This window comes from Perognathus longimembris, chromosome 6 (genome assembly GCF_023159225.1).
Source record: "Perognathus longimembris pacificus isolate PPM17 chromosome 6, ASM2315922v1, whole genome shotgun sequence".
Lineage (NCBI taxonomy): Eukaryota > Metazoa > Chordata > Mammalia > Rodentia > Heteromyidae > Perognathus > Perognathus longimembris.
The window spans coordinates 23,524,676-23,548,605 of record NC_063166.1 but is presented as its reverse complement, the minus strand read 5'-3'; the positions used below and the strand labels follow the sequence as shown (position 1 = coordinate 23,548,605).

Here is a 23,930-nt window from a genome sequence, read left to right as displayed (position 1 = left end):
TTACCACAGCCAAGTAATATAAAGATATTTAAAATTAAAGTCATGAAACCTTTTCACTCCCAACAAAATATTCATACACGACTTACCTTCTGTATTGCCAACTGCTGGCTCAGGGGTGATTCTCCCATCATTAATATTTGAGCTTTCTTCATCAGCAAAGATCATATGGTCATCTTCTCTATTTTCTGACCAGTGTGGTACTTCATTTGCATCTGTTGAACAGCTACATGCATTTTCATTCTTATTGAAGTATCTTTGTAGCCAACCTGGCACAATGTTCTTAACAGATTCTGTAACTCTACTAAGAATGCCCTATTGAGAAAAAACATGTAGATAATTTAGAAATGCATCTATTAAGTAAGTACCTACCATCTGAAGATGGAGTTTAGTGGTAATGCTCTTGCATAGCAAGCATAAGGGTGGGTTGGGTCACCAGCACCAAAAGTATAAAACAGCTGGGCACCAGTGTCTCACTCGTGTAATCCTAGCTACTCAGGAGGCTGAGAGGAAGGAAAGTCCTTAAGATTCTTATTTCCAATTGAACACCAAACAGCCAGAAGTGGAGCTGTAGTAGAGCACAAGTCTTAAGCACAAAAGCTCAAGGACAGTGCCATGCCCTGAGCTCAAGCCCTAGGACTGGTACAAATACACACACAAATACACACACACACACACACACACACACACACACACACACACACACTCACTCTCTCTCTCTCTCTGAAACTTGTATCAAGAAAAACACAAGCCTTTCCAAGAAAATTTACTAAAATTAGGTCACTAAAGTTCTAATAATACTATGCAATTCTATATTATAAAATTAGTTCTTTGTTCTAAACACAATGTCAATTTGTCCCAGTTTATTCTAATTCTTTAAAAATATCAAGACCATTAAATAAAATTAGATTTAGTAATAAAATATGCAAGTTTTCTAATCTAAGGCATCTTTTTTAATCTCAGCATATCAGAAGAGTATGTACCATATAAACCATCTTTGACAATTATTTTATTATATTCTTTGAAACAAAAACTTAAGACAAACGTGATTTTCTAAAAATAGAAAACAAACCAAGTAATTCTGCACATTCAAGAAATACTCTTAAGAGCCAAGGCATTGGTGGTTCAGGTTTATAACCACATCTACTCAGAAGGCTTAGATCCATACACTCTCTGTTCAAAGGTAGCAGAGAAGTTCCCAAGAGTCCTACTCCAAAATAACTAGCAAAAAAAAAAAAAAAGGTAGTTGTAAAAAAAAAAGCCATCAACAGAAAATATGGTAAATAAAATAATTATAAGGCAGAAAATATATCAGAGGTACATGAATAGAAATGTAATTTTTTAAAGTATAGGTAAAAATTGAGTGGTATTCACTTTTATGTGCTTTCCAAACTGAAAATTTTAACAGTATCTACGAGGTAAGCTCTCTAACACACAAACCTAATGGTTTCAGAATGTCCACTACTGAAAAACATAAATTCATCCTTTCCTTCCTTCTATATGTGTATTTCATAGTATTGTCACTTACACATCAGCATTAGACAACATGGAAAAAATTAGCAAGTCAGTAGATAGCCTGGTGTAGTGTCCTATGCCTGTAATCTTAGCTATTTAAAACTCAAACTCAGAGGATTTCAGTTCAAGGCCAGGCTGAGCAAAAAGTTCGCTAGACTCCATCTTTTAAAAAAGCTGGTGGGGCAGGGAATATGGCCTAGTGGTAGAGTGCTTGCCTACCATATGTGAAGCCCTGGGTTCGATTCCTCAGCACCACATATATAGAAAAAGCCAGAGGTGGTGCTGTGGCTCAAGAGGGAAGAGTGCCAGCAAAAAGAAGCCAGGGTCAGTGCTCAGGCCCTGAGTTCAAGCCTCAGGACTGGGGGAAAAAAAAAAAAGCTGGAAACTGGGTGCTTGCCAATCCCAATTATGCAGAGAGAGAATTGTGGTCCACACCAGCTCTGGCATAAAAGGAAGATCCTATTAAAAAAAAAAAAAAAAAAGACATGCTGATGGTATGGTTTAAGAGATGGCAGATACCAGTAGCAAATACACAAACAAAAAATAAAGCTCAAAGTTTGTGAACTGTGTTTTACTAAGGTTTAACCAACTTATCTAGTCTAGTCATGAGAGCTTACTATAGGAAAATTGTAGTGGGACAGAGTTCCTAATGGTACAATGATAAAAGAAACATAGTTATAAAATTGAATTGCAGGGCTGGGAATGTGGCTTAGCAGTAGAGTGCTTGCCTAGCTGTGCATGAAGCCCTAGGTTAATTCCTCAGTACCACATAAACAGAAAAAGCCAGAAGTGGTGCACTGTGGCTCAAGTGGTAGAGTGCTAGCCTTGAGCAAAAGGAAGCCAAGGACAGTGCACAGGCCCAGAGTTCAAGCCCTGGGACTGGCAGAAAAAAAAAATTGAACTGCAACCGTTAAAATATCCTTGTACTTCAGCAAACACACACACATACACACACACACACACACACACACTTACTTTTGTAGGTTAAGTGACCTGATCCTAAGTTATCAACAGAAAGTTAAATTAAGCTTAATATACTATAATACCAATGGCACTTAAAGAGTGGTGCCTTTAAACACTATTTCAGGTTTCATGTGGTCCTTTTTGTTGATTTTCACAAAGATGTATTTCATTTATGGTAAATAACCAGCTATCAGACAGAATTATTTAAAAGCTGCTTGGAAGGAAAAACATCTGCTGCCTATGAATAATAATGGGTAGGGGTAAGGATCTAGTCTATCACATAGATCCCAACCTGGCCAACTGTCAGTTTTCAAGTACCAAAGATAGCCTTCAGCTACTAATGAAAAATTGAGAAAGAATGAAAAGAGGGGGCTGGGAACATGGCCTAGTGGCAAGAGTGCTTGCCTCGTATACATGAAGCCCTTGGTTCGATTCCCCAGCACCACATATATAGAAAAAAGCCAGAAGTGGTGCTGTGGCTCAAGTGGCTGAGTGCTAGCCTTGAGCAAAAAAAGAAAAAAAAAAAAAAAAAGAAGCAGCAGCAGCAGCAGCCAGGGACAAAGCTCAGGCCAAGTCCAAGGCCCAGGACTGGCCAAAAAAAAAAGAAAAAATAAAAATGGTTTTCTTACATAAGAAGTTTCCCTTGACTATAAGGTCCAATAAAAAAAATGCATGTATCTCAGTCGTTATTATGGCAAATGTTTCTCAGGTTGTTACAGGAATGAGGAATGAGGCAAATCAGCTTAAAGACATGCTTTTCAATTAACAAGTGCCACCACCCAACGGGGGAGGGGAGAAGAAATCCAGAGTAAAAGTTCACAAAGGAATAAATACTCAAACCCTACTTTTAACATCCTGTCAGAGGTTCCAAACAGCAAACATCACAGCAATAACTTGATCCAGAAGAAAACTCTCTCACCCTCCCAAGTCTGGGACAATCATTCCCTTATATGTACCATGTGCTCCTATATGAGGATAATTTGTCAAACAGATGGTAATTACAGTCCGTCCATGGCCTCTTACACAGCATCAGATCTGGGAGTGCTGGCTTGAGGTCTGACAGGGTAAATTAGTTGCTGCATGGATTTAATTTATCTACAGATGCACTGCTCAAATAACATCCTGGTGTCACATAAGTATATTCTAAGGCAAACTACTAAAACAGCAATTAAACCCAAAACTACCAAATAAATAACTTACATGTTTAATAATTCATCTTTACCAATTATTTTTATTGCTTCACTAATCTCTTATAAAAAATATTTTTAAATTATCCAAGAGTAAGGGGGAAAAGAATCATTCTTTAGAATAAAAATTAGAAAGACAGCCCCTCAAAAGGAAAATTAATGGAGCTCATAGGAGAATAAAAACAACAAAAAATTAAAATCTCAAAAACATCCCCTGTGGCACTAAAGCAAAGTCTATACTAAGTTCAAGGATTAAAAAATGAATTTTGCTGGGCACCAGTGGCTCACGCATGTAATCCTCAGGACACTGAGGATCGAAGTTCGAAGTCAGCCCAGGCAGGAAACTCCATGAGACTCTCCTCTCCAATTAACCAAGAAAAAAGCTGGAAGTAAAGCTGTGGCTCAAGTGGTAGAGCATTAGCCTTGGGCAAAAAAGCTAAAGAACTGCTGAATTCAAGCCCCAGGACCAGCAGAAAAAGTATGATTTTTTTTTATTGCTTTCTCTATCTCAGTAAAGAATGATGAGTTTGGGTTTTGTTTGTTTGTTTTTTTTTTTGGGGGGGGGTTGCCAGTCCTGGGGCTTAAACTCAGCCTGGGCCCTGTCCCTGAGCTTCTTTTACTAAAAGCTAGTACTCTACTACTTGGGCCACAGCATCCTCTAGCTTCTTCTGTTTATGTGGTACTGAGGAATGAAACCCAAGACTTCACGCAAGCTAGGCAATCCCTCTACCACTAATGCACATTCCCTGCCCAATGAGTTTTTATGGGAACTGCACTGAATTTGTACACTGCTTTGGGCAGTATTGTCATTTTCATGATATTCTGCGAATCCAAGAGCATGGAAGGTCTTTTCATTTCCTTATGTCTTCTTCATGATTTCTTTCTTCAGATTTTTATAGTTTTTCATTGCACAGGCCCTTTACATGTTCGGTTAGGTTGATTCCTAGGTCTTCTTTTGTTGAGAATATTGTGAATGGAGTGGCTTCCCTGATAAAAGCTACCGATTTTTTTTTTTTTTTTTTTTTTGGCCAGTCCTGGGCCTTAAACTCAGGGCCAGAGCACTGTCCCTGGCTTCTTTTTGCTCAAGGCTAGAACTCTGCCACTTAAGCCACAGCGCCACTTCTGGCCGTTTTCTATATATGTGGTGCTGGGGAATTGAACCCAGAGCTTCATGTAAAAGAGGCAAGCAATCTTGCCACTAGGTCATATTCCCAGCCCCAAAGCTATGAGTTTTAAATTCTGCTACTTTGTTTATAATTAACTCTAGCACCTTAGGGGAGGAGCTTATTTCTTCCTTCCCTATTTGGATCCCATTTGTCTTTTGCTTGCCTTACACTAATATCATCAAAGAATCAGTAACCTAGTTAATGAATGGGCAAATGAGCTAAACAGGAGACTTCTCAGAATAAATAAAAATAGTCAACAGACTCAAAGAAATGCTCAATTTATCTGGCCATAAAGAAAATGCAAATCAAAACAACACTGAGATTCCTCCTCACCCCAGTTACAATAGCCACCATCAAGAATACAAATAACAGATGCCAGCCTGGATGGGAATGTTACCTTGTTCAATGTCTCTAGAAGCAGTATGGAGATACCTCAAAAACCTGCCCTATGATCCAGCAATTCTACTCTTGTGTGTTTATCTAAGATTATGTACTAGGTAAAGCTACCAGCAATATTAACCATAGCCAAGGTATGGAATCAGTCTAGATAGCCCTCAAAAGACAAATCAAGAAAATGTGGTATGCATACAATTGAATTTTACTCATCCATTAGAAAGAACAATATTGCAAAGAAATGGAATGACCTGGGATAAATCAAGTTAAGTCAGGCCCAGAGAGACCTAGATAGACAGACAGACATGTATAGGTAAGATCATATATGATCTTAAGTTTGAACTGGTTAAATCCACTAGTTTGTTGTTTAATTCTTCCCCCAAAAGTAAGGTCTCTTCATTTGACAAAGCATATAAAAACAGTTACTGGGTTTTATAATAGATAAATATCCAATTTAGGGACCAGAAGTAAATTCAATTCAGTACAGTACTTACATATCAAGAATATTCAAACTGGGCATCACTGACTCATGAATGTAATCGTAGCTACTCAGGAGACTGAAATGCGAGGATCATAGTTTGAAAGCAGCAGAAGCAGTAAAGTCCACGAGACTCAACTCCAATTAATGACCCCCACAAAAAAGCAGAAAGTGAAGCAGGGCACGCACAGCTCACACCCGTAATCCTAGCTACTCAGGAGGCTGACACCTGAGGACCATGATTCAAAGCCAGCTGGGACAGCAAAGTCCAATTAACCACCAGAAAACTGGAAACGGAACTGTGGCTCAAAGTGGTAGAGCACCAGCCTTAAGCAAAAGAGCTCAGGGACAGCACCTAGTCCCAGGACCAACCAACCCCCTGCTCCCCTGCAAAAAAGTAGAAAGTAGAACTCTGGCTCAAGTGTAGAACCCCACCACTGGGTGAAAAAGCTAAGGCACAGAGCCCAGGCCCTGAATTCAAGCTCTAGTACTGGTGAGCACACAGGTGAACATACTACCACTAGAGCCACAGTGACACAGCTTTTTTGAGTAGTTTATTGGAGATAAGAGTCTCAGGGAGTTTCCTGCCTTGGGCTATCGTGGAACTCCAATTCCCAGATCTCAGCCTCCAAAGTAGTTAGGATTACTGGCATGAGCCACTGGCACCAGCTTCCTTATTTCTTATACATGTTCTAGCTTTTCCCCCATTTCTTTTCTCTTTCAGTTGTTTAATTTTCCTTTTGTCACATACTCCTTTATTAAATAGTTACATTCTCATGGGTTACTTAGTAGCTCACACCTGTAATCCTTCCCACTTGAGAGGCTCATACTGCGAGGGGTGCAGCCCAGGCAAAATCCCTTTCTAAACCAATAGCTGGGCATAGATGGTACATACCTACCATCCCAGACTGCACACCTACTATACAGCTATATGATAGAGAAGCTCACAAGAAACAAGCTGGGCTTGGTGGGATAGGCAATCATCTCAGCTACAATAAAAAGCATTTAAAAAAATAGGCTGATCATGTGCCCAGGCAGGACTACCACAAAAATGAACAGTGCGGGTGTGGGGACTGGATCATGGCTCAACAGTAGAGTTAACTGTCAGGCAAGCTCAAGGTAGTTTTCAAGCTTCAATAATCTCAGTACTCAACTATTTTTTTTAAAAGAAGTGTTCAGATTCTAAAATTTCTAGGGCTCTATTTTCTCAATATTTGGCTCCTTTGGTCTTTTTCTTTTAACCTATTCTTTGTTCCTTCCAATGTAAATTCTAAAGAACTTGAGAGTCTACCTAAATAGAAAAATCTAGTTATAAAACTGTATCGAGGTTTTTGTTGTTGTTTTGAGACAAGTCTCATTCAATGGCCCAAATTGGTCTTACACTTGTGATCCTTCTGCCTCAGACTCATGAGTGCTGGGATTACAGGCATCTCATCACTCCGGGCTACAAAAACATCTTTAAAACCAAATGGTAAAATTCCACATACCATTCTCACACTTGAGGACTTCAGTTTTTTAGTATATCCACTTCAATATTATTTAAATAAAGCTTCTTCATTATGTATCAATACTTGACATTACAAGTTAAGAAAAAGTATTTATTCAAATTATACTGCAGTCAAACTGATTCTAATTTCCATAGTCTGAATTTAACTTCCAAATACAAGGTATTATTCTAGAAATCACTTAGCAGCCAAGTTTACCCTATTCACTTAGTCCAAGTCCTATGACCACTAGAAATAAATACCTGTCTACAATAAGAATCAAACATACATCTACCATTGCATACACATTTTTTACCTCCTTCAAAACATACATAAAGGATTGACCCCCCACCCTGCTCCCCTATGTGCCTACAGATATCAGGCAAGCCACCAAAGATAAGTGCAGACTGCCTGAGTCCAGCAGGGCAATCTACCTAAGCCTAGCTATAAACATTCTATAGTGGGCCCAACCGATAAGCCCCCCTACCTCCCTTGACCTAACAGCTTTTTCATTCACCTGCCTCCTTGCTCAGACCTCATAAAAACCCAGCTTCTGTCCCAGGTTGACACCCAGCCTCCAAGCCCACTCACCTGTGTGGATAGAGTCCAGCCTGTTTGTTTCCTTCCTTCTCCATTATCCTAACAATACATACATATATATACATGGATTTCAAGCACAGGCTGAGCTACTTAGTGAGACTAGCTCCAAAAACAAAACAAAAAAAACAAGCCATATATAACTTCTGAAAGCTTAACAAGGTAGGTGGGCCAAGACTGTATTCCTCCCAGCACTATGGAGGCAGAACACAAGGCTCAGTCAACCCAGCTCAAGATTGAGTCCCAGGATATTATATAAGTGAGAAGACTATACAGTAAGACCTCCTCTTAACACAAGCCAGGCTGGTTGGCTAAATCCTGTAATCCTCACTACTTGATAGCCAAGATGGGGGAGGGGGAGAACTGTGACTCAAGAATGGAGGGATAGAGGGAAGTTTGCAAGACTCTGTATTATCCAATGGCTGGGTGCAATGGCACATGCCTGACATAAACTGAGAACTCTCTATTAAAAGGGGGGTGGGGGGCTGGGAGTGTGGCTCAAGTGATAGGGTGTCTACCCAGAAAGAATGAAACTGCAAATTCAAATCCCAATTACTGTCCAAATAATTTGAAAATATAAAATTACAACTTTTTAATAATATTCTCCACCTAATGAAGACTTTTAATTAATGACACACAACTAGTCTTCCTTTTACTTCAAAGTAAGACCTTTGCCTCAACAGAAGACTTTCCAGAAAATGGAGACATCCCCTAAAATCTAGTCATTTATTTTATTTAAAATAAATGGGCTGGGAATGTGGCTTAGTGGCAGAATGCTCGCCTAGCACGCACGAAGCCCTGAGCTCGATTCCTCAGTACTACATAAACAGAGAAAGCCAGAGTGGTGCTATTGAGCAGAAGTGCCCAGGCCCTGAGTTCAAGCCCCAGGACTGGCAACAAAAACAAGAGCCTTTATTAAAATAATGCTGAGAAAAATAGTGAAATATGCCAGGGCCATCAAAAACAAAAAAACTACTTTGTGTTGAACAATTTATTGTTTGGTCTTTTTTCCCCTCTATGTACTTAAGTTGCTCACATGTCTGCAAGAAAAATCGTAAGCACTTAAAAAGGTAGCGACAGTTTTAAGGCTTGGTCTCACCACTTAGTAAACAAAGATCTAAATCCAATATAGAGGGCTGGGATGTAGCACAGTGGCAAAGCACTTGCCCAGCAAGTGCAATGTCCTGGGTTTGATCCCCAGCCCCAAAAAAGAAAAGACAAAAAAGAAAAAAAAAAGCTAAAAAAATAAATAAATCCAATATAGAAGCGTATAAGGATTAAAATTGAGGGGAAGGACTCAAAGAGACAGCAAAATACATACACAGTTTTAAAATACTAATTCAATGGACCTAATTCATAACAATTACAACTTTAAACAAGTCCTATCTGCTGAGGCCTTGAGCAGTCCTCAGACCCTCTGGCCTCTAACTCCCAAGGAGCTAGGATTACAGGCATTTGCCACCACACCCAGCCCTCCCAGGCACTATCCCAAAAACTTTCATTTAGAAAAAATTTTTATTTAGAATTACTGTATTGAATTCATGATTTTTATTTCACAGATAATAAAATTAAGCAGGATTTAATTGTTCCAAGTAAGGGCAGACAGGAATTCAAATTTCCATTTCTATATTCACCAACAGTATTAATCATCTAGGATAAAACATACACACAAGTCAAAAATAGGGCTGGGAATGTAGCTTAGTGGTAGAGTGCTCACCTAGCATGCATGAAGCCCTGGGTTCGCTTCCTCAGCACCACATACACAGAAAAAGCCTGAAGTGGGAGCTGTGGCTTAAGTGGTAGAGTGCTAGCCTTGAGCAAAAAAAAAAAGAGAGAGAGAGAGAGAGAGAGAGGTAGAGGGAGAGAAGCAGCAGCAGCAGCAGCAGCCAAGAACAGCGCTCAGGCCCTGAGTCCAAGCCCTGGCACTGGCCAAAAAAAAAGTCAAAACTACTTAGTGACTTCTGCAATGAGTTACTTATTCAACCTTATACCTCCTTTCCAAAAGTGAAAGCACTCTTTAGCCATCAGACATCAGGCAAAACATACTTAATTGAAGCAAAGTATCACATATAAGGTACCAAACAAAAACCCACTCTATCACATAAACCAGGGCTCATTAAAATCATGGAAATAGTGAATCCTCTGCATGTTCTTACATAGCTAATAGTTTTTACATTTGTCAAAAGGTGTAAGAAAATGAACTGGCAAGAGAGGGCTGAAGATGTTGCCCAGTAACAAAAGCACTTGTCTAGTAAAGGTGAGGCCCTGGGTTCAATCCCTAGCACTGGAGAGGGAAGGGGGAAAATTGGCAACAGCAGAGCCCCCCCAAAAATGTTTACCAAAAAGAAAAAAAAATTGACTCACTCTTGACCTAAAGTATTGATGGGGAGTGGGGTGATACTTCCCCATGCCCTCCTCTCCCTACTGTAAATAGTTACATGCAAAGTTATACTGAAAATAGTTAATTTGTAAAATAAGAAAAATATCCTATCATCAAACCTGATTCTAGGAAGATTAACAGTGGATTTCCTTAGATCCACACCATAAGAAAACCCTGAATCTCACCTCCCCCAAAAGGGCAAAAATGGTTCCTGCTCACCAGAAGGTGGCAGTAGGTTCTTTCAAAGGCAGTTCTGGTTTGCCCATGGGTTAAAAAATTTTTGGTGAGGCTATTAACAACAGCAAACAGCTTGTTAGCTGCCAGAAAAAAAAAAAGATAAGCTAAACAAACAGCTGATAAGAATTAACCTCATTCTCTTTAGCAATGAGTTTAGTCTCAACTAGAAAAGGTAAACCACTCCTTGTGTCTGGTTACATGTTAAAGGAATGAACAGAAGACAAATGGAAATTATTCCTGCTTCTAATTTTTTAGATATTCGGTCCCTTCAGTTAGATGAGCAACACTTCAAGATGACATTTAAAGATCAGCAGTTAAAAGGAGAAAAATGACCGGTTTTAGACATTTCCCGGCAGAGCAAAATCAAAAATCTAAACAGGAAATTACAAATACTGAATACATGCAGAAGTCACAGGTATGGGGTGATTGCACTAGCTAACTGACCTGACAGGCAATGGCAAAGATTCAAACCTAACAGTGCCAGACCTCTCATTCTTTTTCCAACCTTCTACTATATATATAACCAAAGGCTTCATTTTACAACCCCCCCCCCCATGGTTGGACAGAAACAAGTACATTCGTATTAAACATGCCATGTCATGAAGCACCCTGCTATGCATGATGACTCAGCAGCTGCTGCAAAACATCCAGTTGACAACCCAGGCTAGCAGATAGTAATCAGGTCCACTAGAGTTGCAGTTAAGATTTAAAAAAGTCCTAGTTTTTAGGATAGGAAGGGTGTAAGTGAACAAAATCAAATAAACATTTATATATTCCTGAATAATTTTCTTTGGTAGTTTTGTCCAGTATTAAAAAATACTACAATGTGGATCAAGAAACCTCTACACATCTTTAGTCCCAATTCAAAAGCTATATGTTTTTATGTAGGTAGCACAAGATGTAAGAAAAAAAAAGCAAAGTGATTTATTCTTTGAAGAAACAGAAAGTCTAATTTCTACTGTACAAAATTAAATAGCCAGGCTTGTGTGGCCTGTGTTACCTGAAATCTGCTTGCTGCTTCTCACAAAAACAGAAAAACCAAGCATTCAGTACCTATCTGCAAAGAGTGGTTAATAATCTCGAACCCTAACCATGGCAGGAAACTACTTAAAACAAAAGCCATCTTTACTAATAATTACTAAGTGCCTAGAATAGTCCTAGTGAAAGATCACAATGGCCCAATAGCTCTGTACATATGACCACATAAGATGATGCTAAGGGAAATGAACTCGAGTTAAGGAAATGAGTGATTTATCATTGTTACTGTTATTTTTCAATGTACTATGTGAAATTGTGCCTTTTTCTCTTGCTTTTCTTCCCTATGGTTTTACACACACCCCCCCATGTCACTGTAACTTATTTTGGTATCCTGGGTATTGTTTACATGTTTATCAGAACTAGGAACGCAAACGGGAACTTCAAAATGGAGAGACAAAGGGTAAATGGTGAACCAACGCAACAGCAATACTAACAAGACAATATGCTGGGGATCGGGAATATGGCTTAGCGGTAGAGTGCTTACTTTTTGCATGCATGAAACCCTGGGTTCGATTTCTCAGCACCACATAAACTGAAAAAGCCAAAAGTGGCGCTGTGGCTCAAGTGGTAGTGCTAGCCTTGAGCAAAAAGAAGCTAAGGTCCTGAGTCCAAGTCTCAGGACTGGCAAAAAAAAAAGAAAGACAATATGCCGAAACTAACTTAAAGGGGGGGGGGCGGGGATGGGGGATTAGGGAGGCGGGAAGGCGGGAGAAAAACGAGGGAAGTGGTAACAAGTTTGCTAAGAAATGTACTCACTGCCTTAGTATGAAACTGTAACCCCTCTGTACATTACTTTGACAATAAATTTAAAATAAACATCTTTACTGTTCAAAACTTTGTTCCAAAGCTTTACTTTCAAAATGTTTTTTATAACAAAACGTTAATATATTTTATTATTATCCAGAATAAAAATACCTTAAAGAGTATGCAAGAAGTCATCAGACCCTTTTGGTATACTTCTTTTAAACAAGTTTAAGACGTACACATCATAGGATCATTAGGAACTGTTAAAAATGGCTTCACTGAAATTTTTTGAACCTTTCCTTAATCCTTAAAAGCAACTTTTTTAAATTGTAATTTTCTCAGAACCATACGTGTCCTTTACAACTAGAATAAACTCCTTTTCGTAAAGATCCATGGATGTGTATAGTGGCTAGGTTATAAGGTTACCAACAGACCTGGAGTATCCAAAGAACCTACACTTCAAGAATATACCCCACATTATTCAAGTATGAGTATAAGATCAGAGCTGGAGACTGGGTCAACTGTGGGGAATGGCCGATTCCGGTCTCTAAAATCAAGGGGGAGGAGAGAAGCAGGAAGGGGAAAGTCACGCAGCAGAGCAAAGACGTAAGGGTGGAGAGGGACTTTTAAAACGCCCCAGTGCCACGATAAAGTAAAACCCAGTTAGGGGGCGGGAAAAAAAATCCAAGGCAACGTTTTCGGTTGCCTCGGAGGCCGAGGTCGGGTGGGGGGGAAAGAGACCGAGGATTCCTTAATAGGCCGAGACTAAGTTATTCCTCTTTCCGGGTAACAGCGCCTCCCCCTCAATTCCCTCTGCGTCCCAAAGACAGATTACTCCATCATCAGTTCCCCCTCCCCAAACTTGAACCAACCGCAGGACAAGAGGAAAGGAAAGAAAAAATTACCAAAAAAAAAAAATGTTTAAGAAGACAAGTTAGATGCCTCCAACCACACTGCTTTTCCTTTTGCCCTCGAGAAGACCTAACAGCGACCCGCCCTAGAAAGAAAAGAAAGAAACCTGACTCTCTAAAGCCTGGGATTTCTGTTCCCGCCCAGCGGCCGTCCAGGGAGAGCCCCCAGGCCTGAAGGCCAGAGCCACACGTGTGCGCCGCGGGGCCCGGCCGATCCCCAGCCCTCTTCCGTCGCCCCTGCCCCCGCCCCTGCGGCCTGAGCTCCCGCCGCCTCACTCGGGCCTTTCCTGAGGCCCTCCGGTCCGCTCCACGTGGGGCGCAGCGCCGGCCCCCCACGCCCTGCTGACTTCCCGACCCACCGCTAGGCCACGGAGGCGGAACCCGTACCTGATGCTGTGGTCGCCCCTGCTGGTAAGGCTTAATTGGCCCCTGGTGGCAGCGCCGCGTCCGGATCTTGCCGCCACCGCCCCCTCCTATTCCTCCGGCTCCGGAGGCCATGGCGGAGCCTGGGCGTCTTCCCGCTCACGGGCGGGAGAGGCAGAGGCGGCGGCCTTCAGGCCGCCCCCGCCCGGCCCCGGCCACAAAGTCCAGCGGCGGTGGCCCACCCCGTAAGGCACAGACCCGACACACCGAGAACCGCGAGGGTGCGAGCGGGAACCGAGAGAGCGCGCACGCCGGCAACCACGGAGGAAGGCGGCGGGTGAGGCCGGCGTTCGGGCTCCGCTCCGGCCACCTGGCGCGGCCCCGCGCGCCGGTGTTTGTCACGGTCTCTATGGAGATCTCTCGCGGGCGGCTCGAGCCGCTCCGGGGGCTGCTGAGGCCTAACTCGACCGCCGGCTGATGGAGGTTCTTCTTCCGTCGCCCTAGCCGTCGCTGCCGCAGTTGAAGCCGCCGGCGCCGCCTACCCCTTCCCTCCCCACCCCTCCCCTCCCCTCCCCTCTGCGCACAGCGCCCGCCCCGCCGCCGCCGGCGTCGTCCTCCCTGCAGTCGCCGCCGCGGTTGCGCCTATTGCCGCTGCTAAGGCCGCCGCCGCGGTCGCGAGCCAGGACAACGTCACCTGCTGGCGCCCGACGCGTCTGCATCATCACGCTGCGACCGGGTGACAGGCCAAGGAAAGAACGGCTGGTGGAGCCCGCGCTCTTAGTCGCGCGACTTTCTGGGAGACGTAGTTCCGCGCAAGAATACGGATTCTCGGAAGGGCAGACAGACGCGGAAGGACATCGCGGAGCGCTGCCGGGCACAAAGCCCGGACTCGTTTGTTGGCTGTAAATTTAAATTCTAAAAAGGCATTTAGGGTTTAAAAGGTAACGTCTTTCTCTGATTCGTCTCATCAATTAGGGAAGCTGACAAAAGCAAACAGTGAAGTCAAACACGAGCTAATGGTCATTTATTAAAATGGAACAAAAAACACTACTGAATAAACAATGTCCATGACCCTTAGGCCTAAAGCAGAATTATAAAATGTATACAGCTTCATTAATCTTTCATTAGACATAGAAAGGCTTTGTTGTATAACACACAAGGCTAGAATTCTGGCTTCACCACTCCATTTGACCTTGGGTGACTCAAACCTGAGCCTTCTCTATTTTCTCTATAAAATGGGAACTTTAATATCCACCTCATAAAATTGCTGTCGAAATTAGGTATAAGCATCTAGGCAGAGCACTTGGTATTTCTGTTCCATGGTATGCAAGAATTGCAGTACATAGCTACAATTATAACCCATGTAGTCAGTTCACATTAGGGGTAACTAATGTAGACATAGTACTAACGTATACAAATAGAATACATTTCAGATAGAAAGCATTGTATTTAGGACAATGAATACTGTGATCAAGACTCAAAGACTAAATCCACAAAGTGTAACTTCCAGGAGTTAACAGAAAGGTCGGTCTGTGCTTGGTCCAGCCCTGCCCTCCACAAGAAATATGCCCAGGAATGTAGGTGGCACTTTAAGTAGGGCAGTCAAAGCTAATACTGTACTCAGAGTTAAAACAAGTAGATAAATGATTTAGGAAGAAGACTCTACTGAAACAAACTATAGACGTACTGTTCAATTTGAGATAATGATTTAAAATTTTATAATAACTTTGGAATGCTACATAATTGAAATCTATCACTTACTAGCTGTATAGCCTTGGGGAAGTTACTGATCCTCTTTCTAAGCTTCAGTTTTCTCATCTGCAAATAGAATGAATATTTACCTCAATAGGGCAGTGGTTTTACTGAAAAGATTAATGTATATCTAGATCATAATCACTGCTCCCATCAAAAGCATCTAGTATCAATCAGAAGCCAGCCACAAATAATGTGCTTCATGTTTTTTTTTTACCATCTCACCCCAAATCACAACCTAATCCTCTATTTAAATCATTAATTAAATTATGAAACCAAATTTACAGAGCTTTGAACTTCAAGTGCCATTCTGCATGTAAATGTTGGGAGAGGGGGAACATTCCGGTACATGATAAAGTAGACATGTTCTTGATGGCTGCTATAGCCATCTGCCTGTATTGATAATTTTGTATGACCTTGAATGATATTATAAATGTTCAATGGCCCTTGACAAAATAAAAGTTTCCCAACACTGAATCATGCATGCTATAAGCTACTTCTGACCACAATCACCAAAACATTTTGCTAAAAGTGATAAAAACTGAACTAGTTATTATACTGTGTCATTCCCTCTCCCCATCACTGGCCCCTAGACTCTCTGTATGTTCTCTTCCCAGCCAAGATCTGTACTTGAATCTCTAAATTGGGCTACATATATAGGTGATTGAAAGCCTCATCCCATCTTCCTTTTTCACCCTCCAGAAACAAAATTTCCAGCACAAGAAATTATCTCCTTCTTGGAAGGGACATCCCTGAGAGCCAAACTTTGAAAGGAACAGATTTGTAACATAATTTGGCTAGAGCTGGGTGTGGTGGCTCATGCCTGTAACTTCAGTATTAGGAAAGCTGAGGAAGGAGGATGACAAGTTTGAGATCAGTCTGGACTATATAGCAAATTTGAGGGCAGCGTAAGTGACAGAAAAACACTGTCTTAAGCAATAGTGAAAAACGAATTCTACCAAATATAGACAAAAACTTAAGAATAGAAGATTTGTAGAATTTGAGAAGATAGGGGAAAATCCACATCCTTCTTAGGCTTGTTCTCATTTGTTTACCCCATTTCACAAGTAGTTCAATGAACTAAAAATGTAAACAATAATGTAATCCCATATATCATTTATTTATTGAAAGCTATAGAAAAAGTATAAGAAAGGAAATCAATTAAATGTGAAACCATTTTTTTCTGCCAAAACAGTACAGTAAGAGATATCTCAATTCTCCCTCTTGGTCTTTTTGGAACAAAGTAAAGCTTTAGACTAAGTGAATTAACTAAAATATGGTCAAGTTTTGATTAACTACATCTATCACATGGTTCTAACATGCCATAAAATTGTTCCTCTTTCAGACTACATATACTAATATCCACTAGGCTTTTGGTAAGTAATGAATATAAGAAACACATATACTTTTTTTTTTTTTTTTTTGCCAATCCTGAGGCTTGGACTCAGGGCTTGAGCACTGTCCCTGGCTTCTTTTTGCTCAAGGCTAGCACTCTGCCACTTGAGCCACAGCTCCACTTCTGGCCATTTTCTATATATGTGGTGCTGGGGAATTGAACCCAGGGCTTCACGTATATGAGGCAAGCACTTTTGCCACTAGGCCATATTCCCAGCCTCCTGGCCATTTTCTATATATGTGGTGCTGGGGAATTCAACCCTGGACTTCATGTATACTAGGCAAGCACTCTTGCCACTAGGCCATATTCCCAGCCCAGAAACACATATACTTTAAAGCACATGTTTAATCACTTTTTAATGACAATTCAGTTTGTATGAAAAGTAATTTCAGAAAGAAAAATCCTAACATTTAAGATCAACTGGGATTAATTCATTTACAAATATTGTGAACATAGCACATGTTGACTTCTAGTCTTAGTATCTGGCATATAACATTAGAACATAACTATAAAATAGTCTCTGTCCACATAATACACAATCGTTTTTTAATGGATTATTTTAAAGGTGAATGCATTATGATCTTTTTTTTTTTTTTTTTTGGCCAGTCCTGGGCCTTGAACTCAGGGCCTGAGCACTGTCCCTGGCTTCTTCTCGCTCAAGGCTAGCACTCTGCCACTTGAGCCACAGCGCCGCTTCTGGCCATTTTCTGTATATGTGGTGCTGGGGAATCGAACCTAGAGCCTCGTGTATCCGAGGCAGGCACTCTTGCCACTAGGCTATATCCCCAGCCCGCATTATGATCTTTTGATCATTCTCATTTAACATTAATAATTTACTGTAAAAGTTTAACATTATAAATTCTACAACCATGCTATTCAGTCCATACCAGAAAAGCAATCTGTTGTCTTTTCAGGTCTGAGGTGTTTTTTTCAACATAATTCATCAGGTACATTAGAAAACTGGAATCATCATTAAATATCACATATATGAAGCTGCAATACTTCCAAAATTAAATCTTCCCTAACTTACTGTTTCTTTTTGAAAGTATTCTGCTTAGTAGCATGGAAACAACCTGCCTACCCACTTCACTGCCTTGAGTTTGTTTAAATGCATTTAAATAGTGGCTTGCTACAGAAACAGCCTTCCCTGGAAGCTCAGTAGACTAGCACATCTCTGGCCTTCCTAAGCCTGCTGAGTTAGAATCTGCATTTCAACAACACTGTCATGTAACTTGTAGAGCCACACTTGAAAAACACTGTTTTCAAGAACAACAATATTGCCTGACAGTGATCTAAACCTGTAATTCCAGTACTTGGGAGGCAGAGGCAGAAGTTCTGAGATCCTAACCTTCTCTAAGAAATCCAGAGGCTAGAGATAGGACTCAGGGGAAGAATCCTTTTATAGGATATGGCCCTAGGTTCAATACCCAGCACCACAAAAGAATTATGTTAACAGAATTTATTAAGAATGACCAAACTATTAAGAGCCTGAAACCAAATATTAATCATGAACTACTGAGTACATATATTTTAAATTTATATATTTATTAATTTCAAAATGTCCTTCTTGTAATTCTTTTCATTTAGAATTATTTCAAGAGAAACAAAAAAAAAGTATAGAGTAAACCAAAGATCAAGAAGCTATAAGCAGAGAGAAATTCAGTCTATTTGCATAGAATTGTGGACATTTTTCCCTATCTTAAAAATACATATTTTTGAAGGAATATTTTCTTGGGTCTGAGCTAGCATCATATCCAGAATGCTACATGAGAAGTCAGACCACATGGACTAAAATCTATCATTTCACTTCTTAAGCTGTAAGCGCAAGAATCAAATCACAATAGCGTTCTACTTGACAGATCAGAACACCAAATAGTTTGACTTCACATAGGGTCTATGAAACCGATACAATATTCAGATGCAGTATTTTCTCTAAAAATTAGTTTTGCAAAAGTTCAATTTTATAGACATAATGACCTGCATCTGGTCATCAGAATATTCTTTCCACAACATATCTAGAGTTGTATTGCAAAGAAGGCCTAAAACAGTTGTAAAATACAGAAAGAGAAAAATTATGCTAAAAGCCTCACATTCTTTTCTTCATTTAGCTGAAATAGAAGCACATTTGCTTGTATGAACACTTACACATCAAAACAAAAATGAGCAGATAACGAAAGATTCCTAAAAGATCAAGCGTATGAATTCCTGTTCTTCATTCATCTACAAAAAACAGCAACTAAGAGTTGATGGAAAGATAGTTTACAGAGCATGTAGATTTTTCCTTTTATTTACTCTATGGTAAATTCCACATGTGTCTGTTAGTATTTTCATTAGTTTCTTTTAAGAAACCATACTACTACCTGAAATGGAAATCTGGACTTGCTGTATCCTTCTTCACTCTTCTCATAGGTGGAAGAGCTTGAGCTTACCTAACAGAACAATTAGCTAATAATAGGTTGGTTAAGATGATTTCCACCAGTTCTTATATATGGCCCAAGACCTCAAAATGGCTCACCTTATTTGAGTCCATTATAGGAGCAGCAGGATATCATGAGCTATTAGAAACAGGGTTCTTCAAACCAAAAAGCAAGCAACGAAGAACTCTTCAAGACAAGTCAATTATCATTCTACATTCTACATATTAGAATAATTCTACATATTAAAACAGGCTCCAAAAAAAAAAACAAAAAAAAAAAAAAAACAGGCTCATTGCCACGCAAACCAAAGGCCAGCTCACTGTGAAAAAACCTGCTTATTCAGCTAGCGAAAATGAGCTCTATACACAAAGGTTGAAGTTCTACCACATGCATACATACTACAGAGTAAAAGTGTCAACACAGACAATAAATCACCATAGAAACATACAAATAGCCCCCACCAGTCACAATTAAACTCAAGCCATGCCTTCAGAGCTTTAAGTAAGTAACTAATCTCTTTCCACTTGCTTGGCCATGAAATTCTGTCCCTCATAGAGATCAAAGGTGACTCCTAAGCATGTCCTACAAGATGCACTGCCAACAGACACATCCTTTCAGCAGAAATGCTTAGACCAATGTTAGCATCTTTCTAGATAACACTTTCCTTCTTCATACTCGTCACACAGAACAGCAGTCGCTCTGAAAAGAAGTAATGATCTGCTGCTGAGATTGAGGTAGCTAGTCCACGAAAGAAGTAGGCTAGCTGTTGAGATTTGCCTCTTTCTCTCTCTGCTCCGTATCCTGGGCATCTACCTTATACAACCTCAGACCTCAGCCACACTTCTCTCAAGGCTTGGTGTTGACTTTTTTCCCTAATGATGTTCTCCATCACTAACTTTCATACAACGCCCTCTGAAAAGTATTCAAACCTGAAATAGAAGAAAAGGTGCAACAGTTCTGAGAAGCTTTCTGTCCTGATTTGAATCTTAGAAAATTACAGAGACTGGTCCTGCCTCTGCTTCCAATGAGACAGGTCAGATCATTTGTTTAAATTTTCCCTGGCAGCATTCTGCTAAAAACTTTCTCTGTAGGCAAGGAACATTGGAAAGCAAGAGGAAAGATGGAAGGGGTGATGTAAGAAAAGAGAGGAAGGGAGATGGCTACGGGGAAGGCTAACTTTAAAATCTGACAAATAGTCACTACCTGCCATTTCTGAAAACACTATTAAAAAAAAAAAAAAACAGCCAGGTTCATGGCTGACCAGAACTCACCTTTGGTGTATTTGTAAATCAGTCTTGTGGTAACATTGATTCTTTGTCGACCCAAATTCAAAAGCTGTGAAACAAATGAAGGGATGAATGATAACTTGCAGGAATGGTGCTACAGAAGCGCAGTGTCACTTACAAGTATCATAAATAATGAAGGACTAATGAATAATATATAGGGAAGAAAAGACCCTCCTCCTTGTCACTCCATGTCTCCCTAATATTTTACATCCATAGTGCCAGGCACAAATTGGATAAATATATCTTGAATGGATGAATGCTTATTCATAGAATGTTTTGCAATTCTTATTGTTCTTACACAAATTTATGCATTTGGAAAAAATTACTTCAAAGTAACTTTTTTTTTTTTTTTTTGCCAGTCCTGGGGCTTGGACTCAGGGCCTGAGCACTGTCCCTGGCTTCTTTTTTTTTTTTTTTGCTCAAGGCTAGCACTCTGCCACTTGAACCACAGCACCACATCTGGCCGTTTTCTGTATATGTGGTACTGGGGAATTGAACCCAGGGCCTCACGTATACATGGCAAGCACTCTTGCCACTAGGCCATATCCCCAGCCCAAAGTAACTTTTTAAAAATTACCTTTTATTGTTAAAATACTTTCAGTCCCTCTTTCTATTGATTTATTTTTTTTTTTATTCTTTCATAGTGCTGCGCTTCAAACCTGGTCTTAAGTATACCAGGCAAATGCTGAATACTGAGCTACAACCCCTACAGAACCCTTTTCTTCTAGACATAATGTTCCTCAGGCTATGTACTAATTGCCATGTTGGTGGTAAATAGTAAAATCACTTTTATGTAATCAAATCAACATAGTTCTTCCCCTGAGGGATATTACCAAAATAGGAACGGTGAACTAAAGACAAAAAGATATGAACCATACTTTGAAAATAAACTTCAAAAATAACATTCAACCAATATTTACTATATCCTGACCACACAGTTTTCAAGCAGAAATGTGATAATGACATAGTCCTTCCATTTAGAGCAAATAGCAACAGTTGCAGTGTTTCTTTGTTTTTAAGTGTTTTGGGTAAATAGTTATGTACATAAATTCCTTTTTTTTTTTTTTTGGCCAGTTTTGGGGCTTGAACGCAGGACCTATGCACTGTCCCAAGCTTCTTTTGCTCAAGGCTAGCATGCTACCTCTTGAGCCATAGCACCAGTTCTGGCTTTTTCTGTTTATATGGTTGAGAGGAATCACTCTACCACTGAGCCACAGTCTCAACCTCTAAGTTTCTTTCCTTTTAATTGTGTTGCATAGATGACTCTCCATTTTATACAATTTGTCCAGCAGACAATAAAACTTTCAGATAAATTGTCTTGGTCTCCAGCCTAGCTCAGCGGGATTGTACTCAGGAGTCACAATCAGAGAACCTGAGGACTGTTTAGTGAGCCTTCAGCAGAGGGAACCACTTCATTCTTTAGATATAAATTTTTTCAGTATGAAAGACTAGGTTACAGCAGGTATTCTAGAGTGATACATAGACCTAAGGTTGTAAATGGACAAATTGTGTCCTCAAATAGTTGCAATATCTTCTAGAAGTGAGGAAGAGCCAACAAATATGATTTGTCCAACTGGCTCCTTTATGCAGATGCCTTGTATTCATCACTCTTTAGCAGTTTTTTGTTGTTGTTTGTTTTGCCAGCCCTGAGCCTTGAACTCAGGGCCTGGGCACTGTCTCTGGCTTCTTTTTGCTCAAGGTTAGCACTCTACCACTTGAGCCACAGTGCCATTTCTGGCTTTTTCTATATACGTGGTGCTGAGGAATTGAACCCGGGGCTTCATGTATACAAGGCAAGCATTCTATCACTAGGCCATATTCCCAGCCCCTTGTTTAACTTTTGACTTTTCCATATCATTCACAAATCTAGCAATAGCATCTGATGGGAAAGAGTGAAACATGGATTATCAGGCCACATTCCAGACCTACAGCATCTCTAGGATTGAATATAGGAATGCTCTGTGTGTGTGTGTGTGTGTGTGTGTGTGTGTGTGTGTGTGTGTGTACCAGTCCTGGGGCTTGAACTCAGGACCTGGGCCCTGTCCCTGGGCTATTTAGCTCATGGTTAACACACTACCGCTTGAGGCGCAGCTCCACTTTTAGCGTGCTAGTGATTAAGTGGAGATGAGAGTCTCATGGACTTTTCTGCCCAGGCTGACTTCAAACCATGATCTTTGAGGGCTTGGAATATGGTCTAGTAGTAGATTTCTTGCCTCATATACCTGAAGCCCTTGGTTCAATTCCCCAGTGCTACATATATAGAAAAAGCCAGAAGTGGCACTGTGGCTCAAGTGATAAAGTGCTAGTCTTGAGCAAAAAGAAGCCAGGGACAGTGCTCAGGCTCTGAGTTCAAGCTGCAGGACTGGTAAAACAAAACAAAACCCACCATGATCCTCACATCTCAGCTTCCTGAGTACTTAGGGTTAATAGTAGGTGTAAGCCACCAGTGCTCAGAACCTTCTTTCTTTTTCTTTAAATATTCATATATATTGCTAGGGATGGAAACCAAGACCATGCTAAATCAACAATCTAACACTGAGCTTCACCCCAGCCCCTAGTAATCTCTCTTCTTCTAACAAATCTCATATGTTTTTCCACCATTTTGAACTCTGGACTTTGTGCTCTCACTTAGCTTTTTTTTACTCACAGATAATTCTTTGCCACTTAAGTCACACTTCCAGTTCTGGCTTTTTGGTGGTTAATTGAAAATAAAATCTCTTGGATTTATCTACTCAGGCTGACTTCGAACCTTGATCCTCAGATCTCAGCCTCCTTGAATAGCAAGGATTCTGGCCCACAAAGACACTGGTGCCCAGCAACAAATCTTTTACCAGATTCTTCTTATGTATTCAGTGGCACTGATCCTCTGACCTCCTTGTACATTACAACTCCCTAGAAATTGTTTTCTTTCCCACACCCTCTGTCTTCTCTTTCTTTCTTACCCCTGGAGTTGTTAAAGATCTCCTGCATCGAACCAAAGCCTTGTGCACCGCTCTGTATCCATCTTTCAAAGGGAAGGTAACGCAGAAGCCAAATGGATGTTCGCTTGTCTACTCTTCTCAGTTTATCCCATTTTTATCATCCTTTCATCTCCTGTCCATGTGCCAAGAAAAAAGTCTGAATCTAACCCACTATCCACATGAGACCATCCCAAGAGCCCACCTTCAATCCATATCAAATGTGAAAATATTTTTCCAGAAACCTATGTGCTGCTTCTTCTGGTAAATCATCAGCACATAAGCGTCCCAGTTTTGCAAGGTAAATTTCGAGAACTTGAAGAGGGAAAGTCCTAAGCAATTAATACATGTTTACAAAATAGGTAAGCTACAAAGGTGTGTGTGTGTGTGTGTGTGTGTGTGTGTGTGTGTGTGTGTGTGCTCGCGTGCAAGCTGCAAAGTGTGTGTGCTTGCACATGCGTGCCAGTTAACTCAGGGCCTGGGCTGAATTTTTATCCCAAGGCTAGAACTCTACCACTTAAGACACAGCTCCACTTCCAGCCTTTTGGTAGTTAATTGGAGATAAGAGTCTCATGGACTTTCCTGGGCTGACTTTGAACCTCAATCCTCAGCTCTCAATCTCCTCCCAAATAGCTAAGATTGCAGGTGTAAGTCCATGACACACAGCCA

General features: G+C 40.6%; 1 protein-coding gene across 1 annotated transcript in view; it reads right to left on the bottom strand.

Annotated features, from left to right (window-relative positions):
* Nup153 (nucleoporin 153) overlaps window positions 1-13,992 on the bottom strand; it is a 51,212-nt gene extending 37,220 nt beyond the window's left edge. Inside the window, exons 1-2 of the mRNA XM_048348416.1 lie at window positions 13,478-13,992; window positions 87-312 (exon numbers count right to left, since the gene is read on the bottom strand). Coding sequence (XP_048204373.1) covers window positions 87-312; window positions 13,478-13,588 — 337 coding nt within the window. The 5' untranslated portion in view covers window positions 13,589-13,992. The remainder of the gene's footprint in view (window positions 1-86; window positions 313-13,477) is intronic.
* Window positions 13,993-23,930: the final 9,938 nt, after the last annotated feature.